General features: G+C 39.6%; 1 protein-coding gene across 7 annotated transcripts in view; it reads left to right on the top strand.

The window, feature by feature from the left end:
* LOC149556578 (putative LRR receptor-like serine/threonine-protein kinase At1g06840) overlaps positions 1 to 22,197 on the top strand; it is a 269,227-nt gene that overhangs the window by 195,826 nt on the left and 51,204 nt on the right. For all 7 annotated transcript variants that reach the window (XM_089830965.1, XM_089830964.1, XM_089830962.1 and 4 more), the window contains 6 exons: positions 108 to 176; positions 396 to 464; positions 621 to 692; positions 1,067 to 1,153; positions 1,341 to 1,412; positions 1,846 to 2,345. In XM_089830965.1, coding sequence (XP_089687091.1) covers positions 108 to 176; positions 396 to 464; positions 621 to 692; positions 1,067 to 1,153; positions 1,341 to 1,412; positions 1,846 to 2,345 — 869 coding nt within the window. The remainder of the gene's footprint in view (positions 1 to 107; positions 177 to 395; positions 465 to 620; positions 693 to 1,066; positions 1,154 to 1,340; positions 1,413 to 1,845; positions 2,346 to 22,197) is intronic.

The following is a 22,197-nucleotide window of genomic DNA, read 5'->3' as shown; positions in this document are numbered from 1 at the left end:
ATCTATATGAGGATTTTCTATCTAAATTTTCAATTAGTAACTATGTCGGATATCTAATGATGAAGATTGTCTGTGCAATTATTTAATTGTGATACTCTGAGATACAGGAGCCTAAGGAATTGCGGCTTGCAGGGATCTATACCAGACTTTGGTAGAGTGCCTGCTTTGATGGTTTTGTAAGTTCAATGTTATTAGGAACATCCTTCTCAATACAGAAATTGTCTTCATTGAATAAATTGCGTCATATGCTCCAAATTTGTTAGGAAATAGAATCTCAACGGGTTCATTTATTCAGTTGTTGCATAGAGTAAGACATGGAACTTAGATTGGTGGCATGTGACTCAAAAATATAGATGACATGATGGATTGAATTTGAATGGCTTCTTATTTTGCAGAGATCTGAGCCAGAATAATCTGACAGGCATAATTCCATCATCTAGATTCTCAATAAACATGACTACTGTGTAAGAACCCTGATAATATTATTTGAGCCAACATTTTAGTAAATGTATAACAATGTTTTTTGGATCATAAATCTAGAATACCATTCCACATTTATTAAAAACTCTTTTCGTTCATATTGCTACTTAACTAATCAATGGAAGTATATGTTGTTGCAGTGATCTATCGTACAATAATCTTAATGGGACAATACCACAAAGCTTTGCAGCATTGCCTCAACTTCAAAGATTGTAAGAACCATGGTTTGTTGATGAAAAATCTTTGAAAAATGTTGTCAATCTGAGTGTGCCACTAACATTTTATGAAGTACAAAGAATTCCTTACATTTTAAAAGTTCTTATATTGAAGGAGAAGCTAATCTGTTGCTTAATATTGAGAATAGCTACTGGAAATGAAGATCAAAAGTAATATTGAATCTTGATGGCATGCAACCAATTAAAAGAACAAAAGCATAACTATATATACAAAACAAAAATTGAAGTTAAAACGAACAGCATCCTTGAGACCAAAATATGACTTAATGTTTATGGAAAGATAATTAGTTGACATTGAGCAATATATTGAAATTTGAATTAAAAGCACTTACGTTCATCCCCTGCTGCAGGTTACTTAATAACAATCAGCTCAGTGGTGCTGTACCAGATGGCATTGGGTCGAACATAATCTTTGGTTCTAATACAACACTTTTACTGTATGTTGTCCTTGAGATGCTAATTTTCTAGATATTTCTATTTGATTATTTTGTTGATGTATAAGTTATTTTTGATAAATAGCAATTTTATTACTGATACTTTGGTCAATGTCTTTTTCAAAGGTTTTCTTTACATATAGGAAGTTCAACATTGAATTACTAATCTCTCTCGTTTTATATATTGCAGCAATTTCGAAAACAATAACCTGACCAATGTAAATGCTTCTACAATTAGAACAAGTCCAAATATCACCCTGTGGTAAAACAAATTTTCATAGTTATTTATCATTTATGTTCTGTTTTTCTTTGTGAGTTTTCTTAAATTTTAAATTGATCATTTGGCTTTGGTAATAAATTTCTAAAATTGTTATTGCTTTGTTTCTTAATTATATCCATAGTTGTTTGTAGAATTGCCACAATTAAGAAAAATATATATGTAGATGCTATTGGAAATGGCAAAAACAAATCTGACTTCTGACCCAATAAACTAACCTACAGTTTTTTAATTGGACACAACACAAATGTATTTTAGCAGTGCATTACATCAATTGTATCAAAACATGTTATCAACTACTCAAGAGAACTACACTGCTTTCTTGTAAATAACTGAAGAATTACAGCTTATTATTTATTGAAACTTTGGTTTTATTCATTCTCATTTCTGATGTCTTCTCAACTTGGTTAAATATTAGGTTGAGGGGAAACCCTGTTTGCAGCCAAAATACTACAATACCTAGATTCTGTGGTACTTGGAGCAGAACTGAAGATACTGGAGGAAGCTCCATGAGCAGTGTTAATACATGCCCTCCGAATGCCTGTACAGCTCCCTATTATGAGTATATTCAAGATGCTGATTGTTACTGTGTGGTCCCCTTTGAAGTCGGAATGCGTTTAAAGAGTCCTGGATTCTCCCGGTTCGCTCCTTATATCAACAGATTTGAAGAGTACATGACATCTGGATTGAATCTACATTTATATCAACTTGCCGTGATTAATTATATCTGGGAACCAGGTCCAAGATTGGCAATGAACTTGAAGTTCTTCCCACCTAAGATTCATGGAGTACCTACATTCAATGCTAGTGAGATTATCCGAATACGACAGAAATTTGCTGAATGGAAAATTCCCGATGATGAGTTCTTTGGGCCACATGAATGGCTAAATATTACACTTGAGGGGCCATATGATCGACGTACATTTCTCAACCTCGATCCTTTTGCCATTGCTTTTATTTCTACTGTTGTCTCTTCTTTTTCATGGATATAATTTTATTTGCTTATCTGTGATATGGTAAAACTAAATGATATTAGTGCAGTCAAAATAGATCCACAGTTCTAGTTTTTTGCCTGTAATGTTGAATGAACTATATACTGCCGCAATTTTTTTTGCAAGATCCTTCAAATGCCTGTTATAAGACCATATTTAATATGAAATACCCTATAAACCTAAGTCCACCTTTAGAAGATGGGCTAAAACTCACTTTAGAGATAGAATCATGAAATAGGAATAAACTATAACAAGTTATCCTTAAATAGATATTCACATTAAATAATAAAATCACATCTGGTTAAATCATGAGACAAGGTAACTGGTTAGACCAGTAATTAAACTGACCTTTGAGCCCTGCCTTCTAGTTGTTGATGTGATTCAAGAATAAAATGTAGGAGAAAATATATGCATATCTCTAACATTTTCTTATCATTTTTGGCTAGAGAAATTGTTATATCCAAAAAATAAAAAGGAATTTGTACAAAATAGGTAATTGTAATTTTACATGAACCTTCTTTTTAGGTTAAAGAATAGTTTAATAAAAAATCACGAGTAATTTATAATATAATTTAAGTTCGATAGATATAATTTTTATGTTATCATTATATTTTCATGGTATTGATATTGGCTGATAATAGTGTAAATTCAATTTACTTGACTTCAATATAGGAAAAACTTGGCACCCATATAACTTAATATGAGAGAAATTATGTTAAAAAAAAGTGAACCCTAAAATAAGAAAATATTCCATCATGAAATATGATATACTATTCTCGGAGCAGCACTATATGTTTAATTTAGATCTCGTATAGATCCAGCTTCTGATATCTTATTTTCCTGATTTATGAGTGCAATCAGAGCAATAACATGTCTAAGCTTTGAATTTTGTACCATTTACAATACTGAATTTTTTTCCTTATTAAATGTTATTTTAGCTAGCTAACTTAAATGTGGAAGCTTTTTCTTGTTTTTTAATGTTCAGACAGGAGCACTTATTGATAAATAAGGATAGAGAACTCTCCAGTAGTAATATGAGTAGCAAAATAAGCATACTGAATTCTATTGAATAAATGATAATGATTAATGATCTAACCGTTAAGACTTCTGAGTATTTATTTATAACATATATAACATGTGTTAAAAGTGGTAAATAATAATAATTACAAGTTTACAACTCTTATGCTAACAATAAATTGCTTGCATGCAAAGCAAGCTTATTACACCATGTTTCATTGAGTCCTGGATCAACCTTCTTTAGCATGATCTGCATGGAGTAACTGTTCAATTTTTCTCTAGTCTAAGATGAAGGTCGTAATGAACAACTACTAGATCATTCAACCTCTCGGCAAACAGTCTATTGTGCCCTTTGGAGTGAATGTGCTCAAACATGCTCTAGCTGTGCTTACAACCCAAATTGTTGCATGGCTGGCTCAATATGTGGATGGCAATTCTCCAAAGATTTGGTGTTTTAGCACCAAACATTAGCCACCATCTATCTGAGATAAGAAAAAGAAAAAAATCAGTCTCATTTCCAACTTTAAGATTAAAATATAAAATCAAATTATGCACTTAACATATATTTTTACTTGGCTGCAATTCTGTGCAAGCAACTTTGCACATTTGAGTACCGAACAATTCCCCCTGTGCATTATCGAATAAGTTTATCTCTTAGAGTGTAGTTCTGATATGAGCATCACTAGTAGACATCTGCTCTAACATTGAATAGAGCCAGGGGAGAACCTCCCCATCCACCTTGAAATCATGATAGTAACGGTATGCCTGATTGAGGTAATAAGCGGCTGCATGGATGGGCTTGTTAAATTGGAGGAGCCATCTTCTATCAATTATCGTCCAAATGTGACGATACTTACTCTCATCTCCTCCATATACTGATCTAATGGCCTCCTTGGTCTTATCCATGCCTTGATATATGTAGCCCATAGTAGGCTTCTCCCCATTGACAATTTGTAGGAGAACTTCTAGGGCCTTAGTGACTTGAAAATATTGTGAAACATAAAGTGTAATTGAAAATAAGATAAATTGCAAACAAGGGAAAAATATGAATATAAATTAAAAGTAAAACATTATGTAGAATTTATAAAATATTTACCTACTTAATCTCTATACAAGGGGTCCAAAAACCTAGCTCATAAAAACTGCAATCTCAAACATAAATCCCTACGTCATGGCATAGGTTGAGAAAGTCCACTCTTCACCAATAAACATGCTCGTCAAAGATGCCTTTGATTGCGTCATGGATTTAATGTGATAAAATCTTAGGCAAATCTTGTGATTCCAGGATGAGCCAACTCCTTTCGCCTCGTATTTTGCCTCATTGTGCTAAGGACCAATGCATAATTATAGAAAAGCTTGCAAATATTTTTGGCCTTATCAACACATCTTGACCCATTCAAGCTTGGCAATATCGTCCAATACGAGGTGAAGGCAATAGGCTGCACACAAAGACCAAAAATTGCTTGGATGTCTCTCCATGAAAAGTTTCCTTGTAGAAACATAACTTGTTGAATTGTTCGTCACCACTTGAACTACATTTTCTTCTTCCACCTCACCCATGACTTCCTCAATAGTCTTGCACAAAAATGTGACGTTATGACATGTGAGGAAGCTTCAAATATACTTAAGGAAATTGTGGGTCCTAAAAATAAGGCAAAATCAATGATCAATCAATAAATTATAAATTACGAAATTCAAATATAAATCACTAAATCAAATTCAAAATATTTAATACATTGCAGGAATTGGAATGGTCAATCATCTTTGCAAGAAGTAAGAAAATTTAGTAGTGTCCTATTTCTTGTATTGGTCCAACCATTGGTCATGACAGTGCAACCTTTTTTCTCCAAAACTCATGTTGATCCTTTAATTCAATTTTTATATCATCGACCATTTCTAATAAAAGTGGGCCACCTCAATCATTATTAATAAGTGCTTTAATCCCCATGCTGCAAATGGTTATGACATCTATCATGCCTCGCTAGTAACGAGACCTATTGCAAATAGATTAAATAAGATAAGTATGTGCAATAAAACTATAAAAAATTTGTAGACAAAACAAACTATAAATTTTGAATTTAAAACAGTCAAATAAAAAAGAACTAGAAATATTTTATGAATTATAGGAAATGAAGAAGAGACAAAGGGAGGAGTTGGCAAGTATTGGTTCCTGTTCATCCGCATTCATAGCTATAAGTTGTGTTGAAGAGGGTTCTTTCATGCTTGTGTTTCGTCCTAGTGTTTTTTCTAGTGCTAATGCTTCTACCTTTTCTCCCAGTGGCACTATTAGCTTTGGTCCTAGAGTTTAGAAATCTAGATTGGATTCATATTTTGTGCCATATTACTGTGGTTCACAGTCCTTGTTTGAGAGCATGCCTTGGAACAAGGAGGTACATGATGCTGCAAAAAAAAGAAATTTGCAAGGAGTAGTGGCACAAAATATAAATCCAATCTAGAATTCTGAACTCTAGGACCAAAGCTAATAGTGCCACTAGGAGCATAAGTAAAAGCACCAGCACTAGCAAAAACATTAGGACGAAACACAAACACAGAAGAACCCACTCCAACACAACTTGTAGTTGTGGATGTGGATGAAGTGGGAACCAATACTTGCCAACTCCGTCCTTTGCCTCTTCTTCATTTCCTTTAATTCTTCAAATATTTCTAGTGCCACATAGCATGCATGAACAACCTTGGGAGGTGGTAATTTACATGACTCATTATCATGGCCACATATCCTGATAGATGCTGAGGTTGATAGAGATGCCCTATAGGCATTTAGGGATATTGCGACTGGGTAAAATAGATGATAGATGTACTGCAATAGTTGTCTAATACTCTGCAATAGATAGCACTTCCTCGAGGACGGAGTAGGGAGAGAGCTTGAGATGTTTCTGTTGGTTCTGATAGATCTCGAGTCGAGGATAGAACTCAAGATGGTATTGGGTACAAAGATGTAGATCGGTTCGAGTTGAGGATCATGATGGATTAGCTGACAAAGCTGACATACATACTAGCACTCATGATAGGCCGTAGAGGCCCATGTTTCTGAGACTTGAGGTGGATGCGGTCAGTATTGAGTCTAAGGCTGCTCCTTTTGCTGATGATGTGCTGGCACACTTTACGGAGTGGGATGCTTTACCTCAGGCTATTAAAGATCATTTGAATTTTGATAGGTTCCTGAATAAAAAATAGGAACATTCCAGAGCGAGGTCAGGACTTGAGAGACAATGACCTTGATAGACTGAGTTACAACAAGTTGCCAGTAAGATGATATTGGAGCACTTTGATGGTATTGGGTGAGTTACAACTCAAGCATGGATTCATAAGCTCGACATGTATTTGACTTTGTGTCCTATGTCAGAGGTGGACGCTATTAGATTTGGAGTGTTGCATTTGGATGGAGCTGCCCATGATTGGTGGTACCATGGGTTAGTTTCTTTGCGACATGATCAGATCACTTCCTATCAGGAGCCCATGGATCGCTTGATCGAGAGACTTGATAGGAAGGATCTAGAGGTGTACTTTTGTGAGTTGGATCAATTGAAGTAGTTTGGTGGATGGGAGAGTTACATCAGTGAGTTCCAGAGGCTTTGAGTCATGGTTTATGATATTTCGGAGTGCAAACAAGTAATGTTATTTATGGAGGGATTGACTGAGCCACTCCATGGATGGGTGAAGTCATTGGACCCATCTTCTCTATAGGTAGCAATATGGAAGGCACGTTACTTGGAGTCCTCTTCTCGAAGCAAGGTTGCTTCAAAATCTTCTACTCTTCCGCTTGATGATGAGTCCCCACCAGCTGTTGAGGACAAGGGAAAGTCAGTGGGGAGATCTGATGTCACTTCAAGAGAGGATTTGAGGAGGTGTCAACTTTTCTTTTGGTGCAAGGGGCCTTCCTCTAAAGGTCATACTTGTGCGTTGAGGCCAAAGGGAGCAGCAAATCGTGGTATGTGGGTTTACACTAATGTGATTGAAATTGAGTCATCACAGCAGCTTAGGATTTTGATGAAGATGATTGGGTAGAGTTGCATCGGGTTTAGAGTTGGTCTGAGCCTAAGCTGGATTGTCTACAGAATGATTGGGTAGGTATAATGAAGGAGAGTGTGTTGAGATCTCCCATGGATTTATCAATTAGTGATGTTCTAACTTTTACATCATCAACATGAATATTCGGTGCTATGTTGCAGGTCATGTTATTGGTATTCGCATTTAGTTGGTTCAGTGAGGATAGGGACATCAGTCGCTTCTTGTAGGATCTTGTGGAGGTTTTTGTATCATGTCAGATTGCTTGAGGACAAGCAATTTCGGGGAGGGAGGACTATAATGTCCCCGGTTTTGGCAAATCCATGCAGTCGATAGAGTTAGCTCATCATAGCGACCCTCGTGAGCTGACAGGGAGTTTTGGGGGTTTGAGTTGTGAACTTACTATTTTTAGGAAGTCTATTATTGGCAGTGTAGTGGGTGGCTTGGCAGTTGGTCATCACTTGTACTAAATCAAGTTAATAATTGCATGAGGTCTTATTTATTCAATAACTACTAAGTTGCATTATTATAATGATATTTATATTATTATAATCATAGTTCCAAGAATTACGGCGATTCATGCGATTCACGCGATTCGGTGATTCGATTCAAGCCAAACGATTTTTTGTGAATCGGTGAATCAAATCAGCGATAAAGGGTTTATGAAATAAGTTACTCACTAAATTTCAAGGGTTTTTTAAATTTTCCGATTCATGGCCGATTCGATTCCGATTCATGGCCGATTCACGATTTGATTCGGCCTTGCCGATTCTGATCCAATTCCGATTCTTGTTACTTTGATTATAATAATGACATTAAAAGATATTTCTAAAAAGCTAAGTCACAAGGTTCGAATTCGAATTCGAGTTCGGCAACTATAAAATTTGAATGAAGTTCGGGAAGAGTAAAAATTCGGGAAAAAATTCGAAATAAATTCGCCTTATACAATTTTAATTATTTTCTAGATGTATTTAATATATATTATCAATTATCAAAATAGTCAAAATTGCTAAATAGATCTCACAACTCCATAAGCTTGATGAGATATTTATTAAGTACAAAACATAAGAAACATGTCAAATCACAATAGCAAAGATATTATTTTGTTGCGAAGGTACAATCAAAAGTCAAGACTTCATAGCTTCAAGAAAGCTTGAAGTCATCAAGAGCACTTGGCTCAGATGGTGTACCATCATCATCAGTATATCACTGTTTTAAAACAATTTAAAAAAATAAATCAAATACTAAATTAATTATTACAAAATAGATTACAAAGAAGTTAAAAACTATAAAAAAAATTTAAATTGATTACAAGTGTCAAAAAACTATATAAATTGAAATAAAAAATTTATACAAATTATATTATGTAAAAAATTTATATACAAATTATATGTAAAAACTATATAAAAAAACAAAACAAAATATAAAATTAATAACCATATGGAAAGTTAAAACTCTATTAGAAAATACAAACTATTAAAAAATAAATCAAATTGAATAACCTATTACAATTACAAACTATAACCTATTGAATAAACTATTACAAAATACACACTATAACCTTGTAATATGTAATACAAAGTTCAAACCAGGAATAGAGATAGCATCAATGTTTTCTCCAAGAGGTTCAAAAATGATGAATAGAGATAGCATCAATGTCTTCTCCAATGGAAACAAAGTCGCACAAATGGAAAAAACGTTGTAGGCATTGCCGCTTCAGCTTCACGCAAGCATCACAGGGTGAGGGCAGCATGAGCCGAGAGGGAAAATGGCACGGGAGAGAGACGAACGTTGCAGAAATTGCTGCAACAAACTTTGCTCAGAGCCACGAACGTCTCAGGAAAACTTTGAGTCATGAACGTCTCAGGAAAAAATTGCTCATTCGCAGGGTGGATTCTTTCAGCATTCGAGCAGCATTTTATAGATTTTTCTGCTCAACAAAACCCTCTAAACTCTGCAAACAGAAATTTTTAAACTTATTTGACTCTTAATAGGAAGTCGTCTTTAGCAGCCGAATCATTAGCGGATTTTAACGAATTTTTGGGGCATGTTTTACATTCGGCAATATCCGAATATCAAGCTTGATATTCGCCGAATCTTGTGACTTAGCTAAAAAGTATGTTGGAAAGTTTCTAGTGTTGAGTTCTTTTGGAAAAATTCCACAATTTCTAAAGTGTACCTTTTTAGGAAACTTTGGCCAACGAAAGATTATAAATGAGAGCTCATTTCACTGGGAAAAGCATGCTTGAAGATTTTTTTTTTTTGGACCTTTGTGGCTTTTTCCTGAGTATTGAGTTGTGAGCCCTTGCTGAAGTATAAGGGTTTCTGAGTTTTTGAAGATTGTATGGAGTCTTTGCTGATGTATAGTGATTTCATTGGTTAAATCTCCTATCTATGATTTCTTGTAACTGGGAGATTGGATTTATAATTCTGAGAATTGTTTGTGAATTGCCGCAAGTCATTGCTGAGATATAACGATCTGCATTTCTCCACTGTTCATGCTGTGTCTTGGAGATTGGTGTGAGGTTATTGTCTGAATTTGTGTAGAGAATCGAATTGCTCTTTCATATTGGTGACTGCAAGCTGGGAAACAAACTTGACACTAGAAGACTGCCAAATTGCATTTGGAGGCAGTGTTTTACATAGCAGTTGTTTCCGGTAGAGTTCTGAACTGAATTTATCAACAAAGGAGCTGGACAATAGTAACAAAGGATCCACAATTTACTACCAGCTGTGTGATGCTCCATTTCAGCCACGTGAGCAAATTGAGGGCTTGCGATCAGTTTGCTGAAGCAATTCGGGGTGTGTGTTAGGATTGAATGGGCCGGTTCTGCATATGAATCATCTGCGATTTTCCTTGGAGGGTCGTACGACACAGTAGGCAATATTGTGTGTCTCACCCGACTGCTTGCAACACAATTGGGGAATCAGATTTGGCGTGGGACTTCCTAACTTCTCAGACCAGATTTCTTTTCATTGGGGACAATTAAATTTATATTTCTTTGCAACTTAGTTGGAGTAAATGAATCATAAAGGATTCTGGAAATTAATGTAATCAGTTGTGTTCAATGCAAGTATATCTTACAGTTACAGTCTGATTATCTATGTTTTCATTTTAAAGTTCTTGAAGTTGCTGATTTATATTTACAAAGGAAAAACAAATATAATAATTAGTGAACTTTGAGGAAATTGCAAAAACAATAAGTTGTGCAAATTGGAAGCCAGTTCGAGTCTTTACAAATTCCACCAAGTGTCATCTGAGATTGTTTTCTAACCTTTGTTTCCCTTGTAATGCTAGATTTCCTTTATATGGATCAATTTGGGCTGATAACCATGTTAGAAAGTACCTCATGAATCTTCACAAGTCGTCTAAATACAAGTGCGTTGGAGGCAAAACAAGTGTCATTTTGTTCCATCTCTCTTCAATGACTTTTTGTAGTTGTTTGAATAGCTTTTCTTTAGGATCTTGCTCTTTTGCATTTATGGTGACTTTCAGCTTAAATTAGCACGTTGATACCATCATAAACCTCACCAAAACAAGGCCTGTCCATGTCATTATAATGGATCATACTCAATATGGGTTCAATGCAACTTAGGAAATACTAAACATTGTTTGACCAAATGTCATCTAGGATCATTTTCTTAACCTTTGCTGCCCTTGTAATGCTACATTACCTCTATATGGATAAATTTGGGCTGATGACCACGTTAAAAATGTTTGTGCATAGCTAGGTTGGATCTCTTCTAGGGGCGACCTAGTACACCTAATGGTTAATTGGCCATATTGCTAATGAATTTTGTCATTTCAATCCTTATTGAATCTGGTCCTATTTGGGTAATTCATGTAACTTGCAATAATGTAGATTGGGAAAGACCTATGTGAATGTAACTTGTAATTAATAGGTTTGATCTTGTTCTTAGCGCCAAAACAACGAGGCCAGTTAGAGGTCTATTAAGAGGCATTGATTTATATATATGCAAGGTCATTCTTGCATCAATAGAAAATGAATTCTATGATTTACAAAACATATAGTGTGCTCGGGGATGATGATAAGAGCTTATCATCTATGGTTGGGAAGGCAACAAAGTTGATGGTTTGCCTGTGGTTAACAAGCACTACCATAAAATTAACATGGTATTAGAGTGGGTCGAGGAAACGATTTGAACCAAAATAGGAATATAGATTATAGAAGATTTGTGATTACTAATGAGTGTCAAATATGTGGTTGGTGGATTATTAAATATTGAGAAATTCTTGCTAATTGCATATCGATAGAAATTTGATAGAAAGAACCTGTACAGTTTATCAATGTGATTAGTTTTTTTTTTGAAGAAGAAATGACATTTAGAGGGAGACTAATTAGTTGCAGAAATTAGATTCAAAGGGAGATTGAGTGGCAGATGTAAAATGCCAAGTCCTTTCAATAGGATCAACAAGCTTGTGTACCAACGTGACTACAAAAGCTCATTGTTAGACAAACATTGGAGCCAATTTGTCGGTATTGTGTTAATCAAAGCTATGAGAATGTTTCCTTTGTTGAGAGGGAGTCTCAGCTTTCGAATGATCTTTTATATGTTAATAAGTTCTTCTCCTTGACGGAGAAGTTCGAGATGCAATACTTTTTAATGAGTTCTTCTCCATGAGAGAGAAGTTTGAGTTGCAATCCCCTGTTAAAGAGTTCTTCTCAGAGAGGGAGAAGTTCAAGGTGCAATCCCTTGTTATTGCATTGTTTTATTTTTTGAAAAGTTTGAGGTGAAAGCTCTTGTTCCACCCTCTGCAAGCAGGTATAATAGATTCACCCTTTGTGAGTAGGCATGTAGATGAACCATTTGTGAGTAGTCATGGTGGAGATGCATTCTTCTGTTGGAGAAGCCTTAGGTGAAAGCCCTCGTGCCACCCTTTGTGAGTAGGTATGGTGGATCCACCCTTTATAAGTAGGCATGGTGGCGATGCATTCTTCTTTGGGAGAAGTTTGGGGTGAAAGCTCTCATTCCACCCTCTCCGACTAGGTATGGTGGATCCACCCTTTGCAAGCAGGCATGGTGGATCCACCTTCTGCAAGCATGCATGATGGATGTCACGGAAGAAATTCCATGATGTAACACTTTTGTTTAGTCACCCTCTGGGAGTAGCCATGATAAACCTCTGTTGTCGGTAAAAACTATATTATAGCCGACGAGATTGTTAGTGTCTAAAAGGTTGCATGACGCTTGAGTCTCCCCTTAAGGAAGTATATGTACATCGTCCAAATGGAATTATGAAGCATCATTGTAGTCGTGATTCTATATCTGCCTATATGAATAAAGTACTATTGTGTTTTGCATTACATTCCAGTCTCTTAATGCAATAACTATCTATTTACCCTATCCAGTAAACATTTGGCGCCATTGCCAGTTGAACCTGGTATAAAAGATGTGTTATGAAGATTAATGCTGAATTTGTTCAATAAAGATCAAAATAAAATAAAATAAAAGGATGATGTATGTACAATACAGGAAGAATTAATTCTCACACAATAGGTGGACCAAAGGCAGGAGTTTCAAAAGCTTGCCTACAGGCACCGAAGTGGTGAAGGAGCATAGATCGATGGAGTGCATTTGCCTAGTAGACTGAGTGTCGAGGACTTGCTTGAAGAGACGTGACAAAGATTGAATTTAGTAGAAGAGACAAGGGAGGATTTCCTAAACTTGTATATGCCAAGGGTAGAGAATCCAAATGGAAGCGAAGGAATCCGCATGGCTCGAGGTGCCGAAGGAGCACAAACGTGGGGTGAACTCTTCGTTCTGGATACACCAGACGAACGGATAGAAGTTGAGAATTGAATAACTTCACTTGTAGAAGACCTCTTCATATCATAGAGTAATGTGGTTGTGCAGAACAACGCGCGCACTCAGAATAGTGCATGTACTGAGAATAGTGCAGGTGCACAAAACGTGTATGCACAACAAGTACGACAAATGTGCAAGAAGTTAACAATGGCAGGGCCAAAGGAAGAACTACCAAAGTTTAATGGCGATGGGACGATCGATCTAGTTTGACATTGTAAAATGTGCAAAAGAATATGGACTGTAAATGGTATAATGGACCAAGATGACTAGGTTCGATAGTTTCCAGCTACCCTATGAGATGTTTCAGACATTAATTTGAAGAAGCTAACTACATGGTCGTATGTCAAGAAATAATTTATAGTAGAGTTCTGACTACTTAGGGATGATAATGAGATAGTAGCGGAAATTCACAGTACAAAATAGGGTAAGAATGAAATAGTCCGTGTATACATGAGGAGGCTGAAGGAGCTGATAGGAAAAATGGAAAGCCAACCAATGGATGGGTTGAAGAAAAGGTGGTTCGTCGAAGGGCTACGACCAACGCTATAGAAAAAGATGAAAATTGTACCTCCAACATCATACATTTATGCATATAACAACACGATGGACTTGGAGAGCAAACTTAAAACTAGCAAAAAGAAGAAAGACAGATCTTTGGATTTTGAAGACTCATCCTCTGAAAGCATTGATGAGGAATCGAGTAAAAAGGTTCGAGCACTACAGAAGGATATGCTAGGTATGATGAAAGAGTTTTAAAACATGAAAAAGAATCATAATCAATTGAGAGAAGGGGAACTATGGTGTACAGATTGCAAGGAGGGTCACACAAAGGGCTCTTGTTACAAGAACCAATTTTGCGATATTTGCCAGATTGTGGGACATTCCACCAAGGAATGCCCGTTCAATATGAAAACAAAGGGACACCAACAAGTAATACTAATGCAAGAAGTGTCCACCTCCGGAGCAGGAACAAATACAAACAATGACACAACCTCAGGGGGGTACCGAAACAACAATAACAGGGGCCATAGTTGGATATAGTACGATCTGATTGGACGACCAATGATACAATGTCATGGTTGCAACCTCTGGGGCCACTTTGCTAGAGACTATACTACAAAGGGAACACCACAGCTATTGTGCAGATGGTGTGGTCGCGGAGACCATGACAATTCAAAATGCCCTAAAGCTGGAGTGAACCTATTGACCATAGAAAGATATGATGAGGAAACATTAGCAATCACTCGTGTGCAAGGAAAGAAGACAACGTATCCAAAGAGATGGAGGCTAAAAAATCACAAACAAAGGACACTATTGGCACCTCAAGGAGGAACCAGGTAGAACAAAGCATCATACGACAGGTAATGCAAGATGAGGTTCCCATGAAATTGAACAACCTTCTTCTTGCAATGTCTTAGTTATGGACCGCAATCCTAAACATGACACCATCCTTGAAGGCGTTGGAAGAGCCAGGGAAGGGAACTGCACGGCCAGAACAGAGATTACAAGAGACACCATATGACCAAATCAAAGGACCACCAGGAGACCGTACAGCCAAAGCAGAGGACCACTAGGGGATACCGTGTGCGGCTTCGGTGAGCAATATAAGAAAAAAGAAATCCCATTCGTATAGTCACAAGCAGCACAAAAGAAAAAATGAAGGCAAGGAGAAGACATGTCTCTGCCAAGGACCATACAAACTAAGACAATGAGGACCTTAGCGTACGGATTGCTAAAGAAGGCATAGGAATCACAAAACAAGAGAAAGACAACACTGTACAGTCATTTAGGAAAACAAAGAGCCTTGTGTCGTGATTAAAACATCAGGCATAGTCTGCATATTGTATCTAAGGAGCCATACTATTAGGGTTTTTCAAATAGGGTACAGAAGTGTACGGAGAGGTTGTGAGAAGTGAAAGAAAAGTTAACCATTTTTGTTCACACAAAAAGACAAAAGAAGAGACAATTATGCAGTTAGCCAGGAAGAGAGTTTGGAAGAAGTTAGACAAAGATTCACTAACTAGCATGAACATGAACAGAAGTGTGAAGACATTGCCATCAGGTCTTCAAATTGCAAGAGGCACAAGCACAAGCCCAAACAAAAGAAGGGCAATAGATAGCACAACCGACAACTGCACTAGTGCAACTCACACCACAAAATATTTCTTTCGAAGGCTTGAATTGAGCCGAACGCAGGGTATGGTGGCAAGATACACCCAAGAACCATATGGTGAAGACTAGCATCCAAAAGGCACAAGTAGAATGGGCAATACAAATCTAGTGTTTTGCATTCGGGATTACAAGGGCTTTCTATGCATGATGATAGACCTATGGTCGATTCTCTAGAACTAGTTCGTTTGCCTATCTCAGGTGTGACTTGTTAATCTCATTTAGGGCGCCGGATTTCACGCGTGTATTTGGAATACCTGGCCCTGCACAGTGGGGGAAGAAAATTGATAACAAACGAAAGAAGTTAAATCGAGAGGTGAAGGTGCACCTGATATAGCTTGTATGTGGTGACCTGTCGCAAGAAGAAAAAGAAGCTCTGATGGACACTTCAAAGGGCAGAGGACTAAAGAATCTAACATTTAGGAAGGGCATTAGCATTGCCTCATGGACCCGGTGAAGAGTCGGCTCACAGGATCAAGCCGCGTGTCTGATATCTCATTTCCACAGGTAGCGATGATGAATGAGATCTTGAATGAGAGAGTGTACAACTGGGCCGCACTACTAGCAAAAAGAATATGAGTTCATGATTCTTCATAACAAGACATTCTACATGCCTCACTATGTGATTGGGTTATTCTTGGATTTGACAACGCAGATGATTCCTCACATAGGCTAGAGGTCAAGCCTGGCCTGCTCGCACCAGGTTAGCCCCTATTATGGAGTGGAGACACTTAGACACACTTCGTGGCTAGAAGGTCATGGTTGGGTAGAAGCGACCCAGACAGGATGCAGGAGATAGAGATAGTGGTCAACAAGAGACATCTTTTGATGATAGTAAGACTGACGAAGAGGAGGAAGACGACGACGAAGAGGTGGAAGTTATTATGGAAACACCATTGCTATTCGTGCGACTTGCACTTTCAGTGACAACACATTTGGTACCTATGGGTACACACAGTGCACACATTCCAGGATTTGGATAGCTCAGACAGCCAGTAGTGATGACCCCTGTCACAGTAGAGTCAGCTGTAGCGACCCCAACCATTCCGGAGGCTGTGGCTCCAGTTCAAACAAAGTCCCATCCATCACCGATGACAGCCTTGCCAGAGGAGGTGATGGAGTTACCAGCACAGGAGGTTTTTGAGAGTTTGGGGACACCATAGGTCAGACTGGAGGTAGTGAGATCTAATGTAGTGGTCACGATAGATGATACATTATTGGCCACCATTGAGGGTACTGCTACACAGAACTTGAGTAGGTACTTGGGTAGGAGATTCAGCATTAGACTGGTAACATCAAAATTTGCCACTATCTCACCTATGAGAGAAGTACCTCAGGCGATGGATCCCCCCAGCCCCACCAGAGCAGAGTTATCCTACTTTTGCAGTTGAGTCACCTCCCCCACCTCCGACAAAGAGTACTACGAAGAGGATGTTAGAAGCAGTAGAGGCAGCAATGGCCACAAAGCACCCCACACCATTTGACCCGTTGACAACTATAAGGGAGGAGGATGTCAAGATTTAGTTAGCGGACGTGGTGACTCAAGGTCGCCAAGTAGTAGTTTCAGCACAGGGACGTGCTTTGGAGACAATAGTGTGGGAGTTAGAGCAGGCCTTGTCATTCATGCGGTTTGGTTGTCGAACAAGCTTCTTAGTATGTTTCAAGTCGAGAGGATGGCCGAACTGTTTACTGTATGGATTAATTAAGCAATGCACAGAGGAAATTGATACGAACACCGAACAACAAATAGCAGAACTCTTATTATTATTCGCATATGCCAACAGTACATCATGCTTTTCTCATATCATCCGATGATTACAATGCTTCCCGAAGGGGTTATAAATACTTTCCGACGAACCTTCCCGAAGGTATCCGTCGGCCAAGTACATTATACCCGCTACAAACTGTTTTACCCGTCGGCCGATGCACAATTTCTGCCGACGACATTATCCCCCCCAAAAAGAAAAGTCGTCCCCTGACGACTAGCAAAATTAGGAGACAACCCACAATCAAGAAGAAAGAAAAACTAGAGAGAAGGAGGGTTCCCAGAAGGGTGCTGATGACGACGCAACTCATACACCTGGTCAGTCCGGATGTGCAGATCTGTCTGAATCTGTGAATTAACTTCTACGGCCTCCTTCAGTAGAAGTGCAGCATCCATAGACTATCTCTTGGCCAACTGTAACTCATGCTCTGCTGCATCTTTATCTCGGATAGCTGCGTCCTTCTCCTGTACCACTGCTGCCATATCCTTCAAGAGTTTTGCCCGTTCGGCTGCCCATGCTGCCTGCTTGTCGGCCAAATCAGTGGCTATCTTTTCTGTTGCCTCTTTTTCAACTGCTAGAGATCTCTGAGCTGCAATACTGTCTGCTGCCCTATCCGCCACCGCCCGTTGCCGCGCATAGTAAACTTCTTTGTACAGTCCTACGATCTCATGTGCCAACTTCATCATTGGAGTGTCACTCGGTCCCAACTCCGGCTCAGTGGCCCAATCTGCCAACATTTCTGGTGTCTCAACTGCCGGCCACCCTCTATCAACAAAGCAAGTCTGAAATCGCTTAGGACAAATCCCACGAATATACGCACGAATCAAATGCCACTCCCTTCGCCGAGTGAGAGCCTGAATCGCCACATCATGCCCTTTCTTTAATGCAAACTTCATAGTCCTGAGGTAGTCCCTGCACCTGTCCTCATCTGACCCGTAATCCTCCTTGGCGAAGTCCTCGACTGACCATTCGGGATCACTATTGTCCCCCTCATCAGCGGGAGCCATGCCCACAACCGGTGCCGCCTCCTCTGCGGGAGCCATGCCCACATCCGATGCCGCCTCCTCTGCTGTCGGCGCACTCATGGCATGTGGCATTCCCTCCTCCTGAGACGGAGGCTCTGGTGCAGGTGCCACTCCTGAATAGCTGGGGGACTGAATGGACGGGCCACGCTTGTCAGGGACGAGTCGGAACTGCTGTCTTAGAAAAACACTGGCTCTATCCATGACCTCTGGTTGCGCTGGGTCCGTACACTCTTGTACTCCTTCGTCTGGTACGTTGTCTACTGAAAGTGCCTCAGCTTCTGCTGACTGTGCTACTGGAACAACTGCTGTTGGCTGACTTATGGCAGACGCCACGGGTGCTGCTACCGGAAGTGCTTCAGGAGCTGCAGAAGTCTCTCGGTCAACGGGTGCGGCCAAGTGAGCAAAGCCGACCGTAAATCCTACCGCCGGCCGGACAGGAGAAGGTCGTACCCCATGTTGCCATGGTGCGGCTAGTGTGACTGCCTGGTGGGATCCTCCAGTCATCAATATCAGTCGCCGAGTCTGCCCAAATCTTGGAATGTGAGCCATGTGTAAGCCTCGGGGTAACAACTCGGAAGTCATAGGAACCGTAGTACGCGAAAATAGCAAGGGGGTAGCCATGACAATCTGAACCGCCTCATTATCCTCGCCCTCGCCTTCTTCTTCCTCCACGCTATCCTGCTCAGAAGATGTCTCCTGTCGGCTGCTGTCAGTATCATCTGCCATGTCCAACCGGGGCTTCTTTTGACCTGCTGAACCCTTCTGCCCAGAGATTGTGTCCAAGTGCTTCCATTGCATGATAGGAGGTTCTCCTGGAGCCAGTGGTCCAGGCTGTGCCTCAATCTCCTCTGTTGGAATCACCCGTGCTACAGCATCCAAGAATAGACCAATGGCGTAATGAGGCATATAGAAAGTCTTGTGCTGGAGAGTCATGAATTCATGCATCCGTTCAGCCAGCATAGACGCCCAATCATACACTTTCCCAGTCATTATGCCGTTCATCATGGACACCTGCGGAAATGTGATATCCGATGCCCTAGAGGATCCCGTGAGCTTGCTTTTGACTAAGTCCATCAGACACTGCCATGGACCTTCCGGAATGTCGGTTTTCTTTAAACCCCTCCCCTTTGATGTCTCGGCTAATGTCGCCTGTTCGGCTTCAGTCAAATCTCCACACACTAATTTGACTAAAAATAGTTTTCCATCCTTTGGAATTTTCTTTGGCTGAATCTTCCTGCCCTGCTGCCTTGGAATGCCAAAAACTCGTGTGAAATCTGCTGCTTTGAATGATACCACTAAGTTCCGTCCCAGATACTGAAATGTGCTTCGGTGAGAGGCTCTGCCATATGTTTCAATCATGGTACGCAGATACCCTTCATACTCTCTAATGCAAAAAACCGGCATCTGAATGGCCCATTCAACCTATGCTCTTCTGATGCTTGCTTTGACTGGATGGTCACTAGGGGTTTCATGCCACCATTTCCGGCAATCCGTTCCATTTAACCCCTCAAATTGTATACTCTGTGGTGTGACTTCAGCTATTGCAGGTGCTATGGTCTTGCGCTTCTCCTTGCCACTGCTCGAGCCTTCATTCAAATTACCTGTACCTGCCATGCTTCTGCCTTCCACAAGTTTGGACTGTGCTAATTGTTTTTTCCATTGCCGTTTACCTGCAGACTCCATTAATTATATTTATCTTTTTCTAACGGTCTCCCAAATCCAGTGCAGAATCCTTCCAAGTCCGTACGGTGAAGAGTTCTTTCAAAAATATGTATGGTAAATGACCACTCTTGATTTAACAAAGCCGTACCTTTTTTTTTTTTTTTTTTTTTTTTTAAAAAAAGACCTCAAGTCCGTACCATAATTTCCCTCCTCAAATCCGTACAGTGGTTGCATTCATTGCCCACATAATCCATATAGTATGTTGCATTATTGTTTCAAAATCCATACATCGCCTATTCAAATCTGTATTGCTCAAGGCTCTAGGAAAATCCGTACATTGCCTTCAGTTCCCCTCTTCTTGAAATCCGTACACCACAGGAATGCACTCTTGATGGAATCCGTACTGCCTGAAACCTGGTCAAAAACAATTCATGCAGCAACTATGGAAGCCATACCTTCTAGAAAAATCGTACCACAGCCATGGAATCATTACAGTTTTTTAAACAACCCATGCTGCAATGTCCCTTCAAATATAAAATCCGTACTGTGATTACCAAGAACCCGTATGATGCTTTATGGAACCGTACTCCTCTTAGAGAAATCCGTATGGCTGAAAATCCGTACGGTGCAACCTCTAAAAACCGTACTCAGCTTTACGGAAATCCGTACGGCTGGAAAAACCGTACGGTGCATTACTAAAAACCATACGGTGCCTCCAATAAACCGTACGGTGCTTACTTTTTGCCTTTTAATTTTTTTAAATTTTTTTTTTTTTTTTAAAAAAAAAAAAATTTAATTTATTTTTATTTTTTTTAACACCAAAAAGAAACAGTCACTTTTCCCTTCGACTGACGTCATCGTCAGTCTGCAGTGACGGAGGGGTCTCCCGAAGGCTATTTCCTGATGCAGAAGTCTTTTGGTCGTGATATATCTTCAACTCCGACCCATTCACCACCTGCGGCACTTCATGTCCATCCAAAGTCCATAATTTGATTGCTCCATTGTCCCCTACTTCTCGAATTTGGTACGGCCCGACCCACTTAAGTGTTGAACTTACCCGGTTTGATCTCATTCCGACCATCGTACTTTAATACCCACTGGCCGGACTGGAACCTGTTTAGCTTCAGGTGCTTATCGTGCGATGTCTTCCGCCTATTCTGTGTTACTTCAGTTGCCCACTGCGCTAATAATCGCTTCTTTTCTAACTTGTTCAGTTTATACAACCGTTCTCTTAAGCTTTCCATGTTGCCCAACTTGTTTTCTAGTGCTATCCGCAAGCTTGGTATCATAAATTCCGCTGGTACTACGGCCTCCTATCCATACATCAGTTGGAACGGCGTGTGTCCTGTTGTGACTTTGTATGCCGTGCGGTAAGCCCACAGAGCAGAAGGTAATTTCTCTTCCCAATCCTCCCCTTCGACGGCGCAGGATTTGTATATAATTGATACCAGAATTTTGTTGGTAGCTTCGGCCTATCCGTTTGCCCTTGGGTAGTATGGACTTGACAGCGAATGGTAAATCTTGAATTCCGTGGTGAGCAGTCGGATTACATGGTTGACAAAATGGCCTCCTCTATCACTTGTTAATTGTAAGGGAATGTCGTACCTAGTAATAATTTGCTCGTAAATAAACTGTGCCGTACTTACCGCTGAGTTGTCCAGTAGTGCACACGCCTCCACCCATTTAGTCAAATACTCCGTGGCAACCACAATGTATCGACATCTTCTGGTTCGGCTCGTCTTCAGGGGTCCTATTAAATCCAACCCCCATCGTTCAAAAAGCTCCTGAGCATGAGAAGGATTTAGAGGCATGAAATCTCTTTTCAAGGGTTTTCCAGCTCGCTGACATTTATCGCATGCAACAACCCATTCCCTAGCGTCATTGTACACTGTTGGCCACCATAACCCTGCTAGAAGTATTTTTCGTGCAGTTGTGTCCGGCCCCATGTGTCCTCCTGCCGGTCCTTCATGTGCTTCCTTCAGGACTCGTGGAATTTCTTCCTTCAGGATACAACGCCGCAGGATCTGATTGGGTCCCATTTTATACAACAATCCATTAATCAATTGGAACGTTCCACTCCGTATCACCAACTTCCGTTTTTCATTCGGTGGCATGGTATTTGGGAACTGTCCCGTTGACAAGTATTCGCCAATGCTTGTATACCATTCTGGTAGTGCAGCAATCTGAAACAGCTGTGCATCAGGAAAGTCATCATTTACACCGTCTGCCGGTTCTCCTGTTCGAATACGTGATAGATGATCCGCGCTTACATGTTTCTTTCCTA

Source organism: Cupressus sempervirens, chromosome 5, assembly GCF_028749045.1.
Source record: "Cupressus sempervirens isolate cs-2001-9-10 chromosome 5, ASM2874904v1, whole genome shotgun sequence".
NCBI lineage: Eukaryota > Viridiplantae > Streptophyta > Pinopsida > Cupressales > Cupressaceae > Cupressus > Cupressus sempervirens.
Note: the sequence above shows the minus strand (reverse complement) of the source record. Positions and strands in the feature narration are given on the sequence as shown.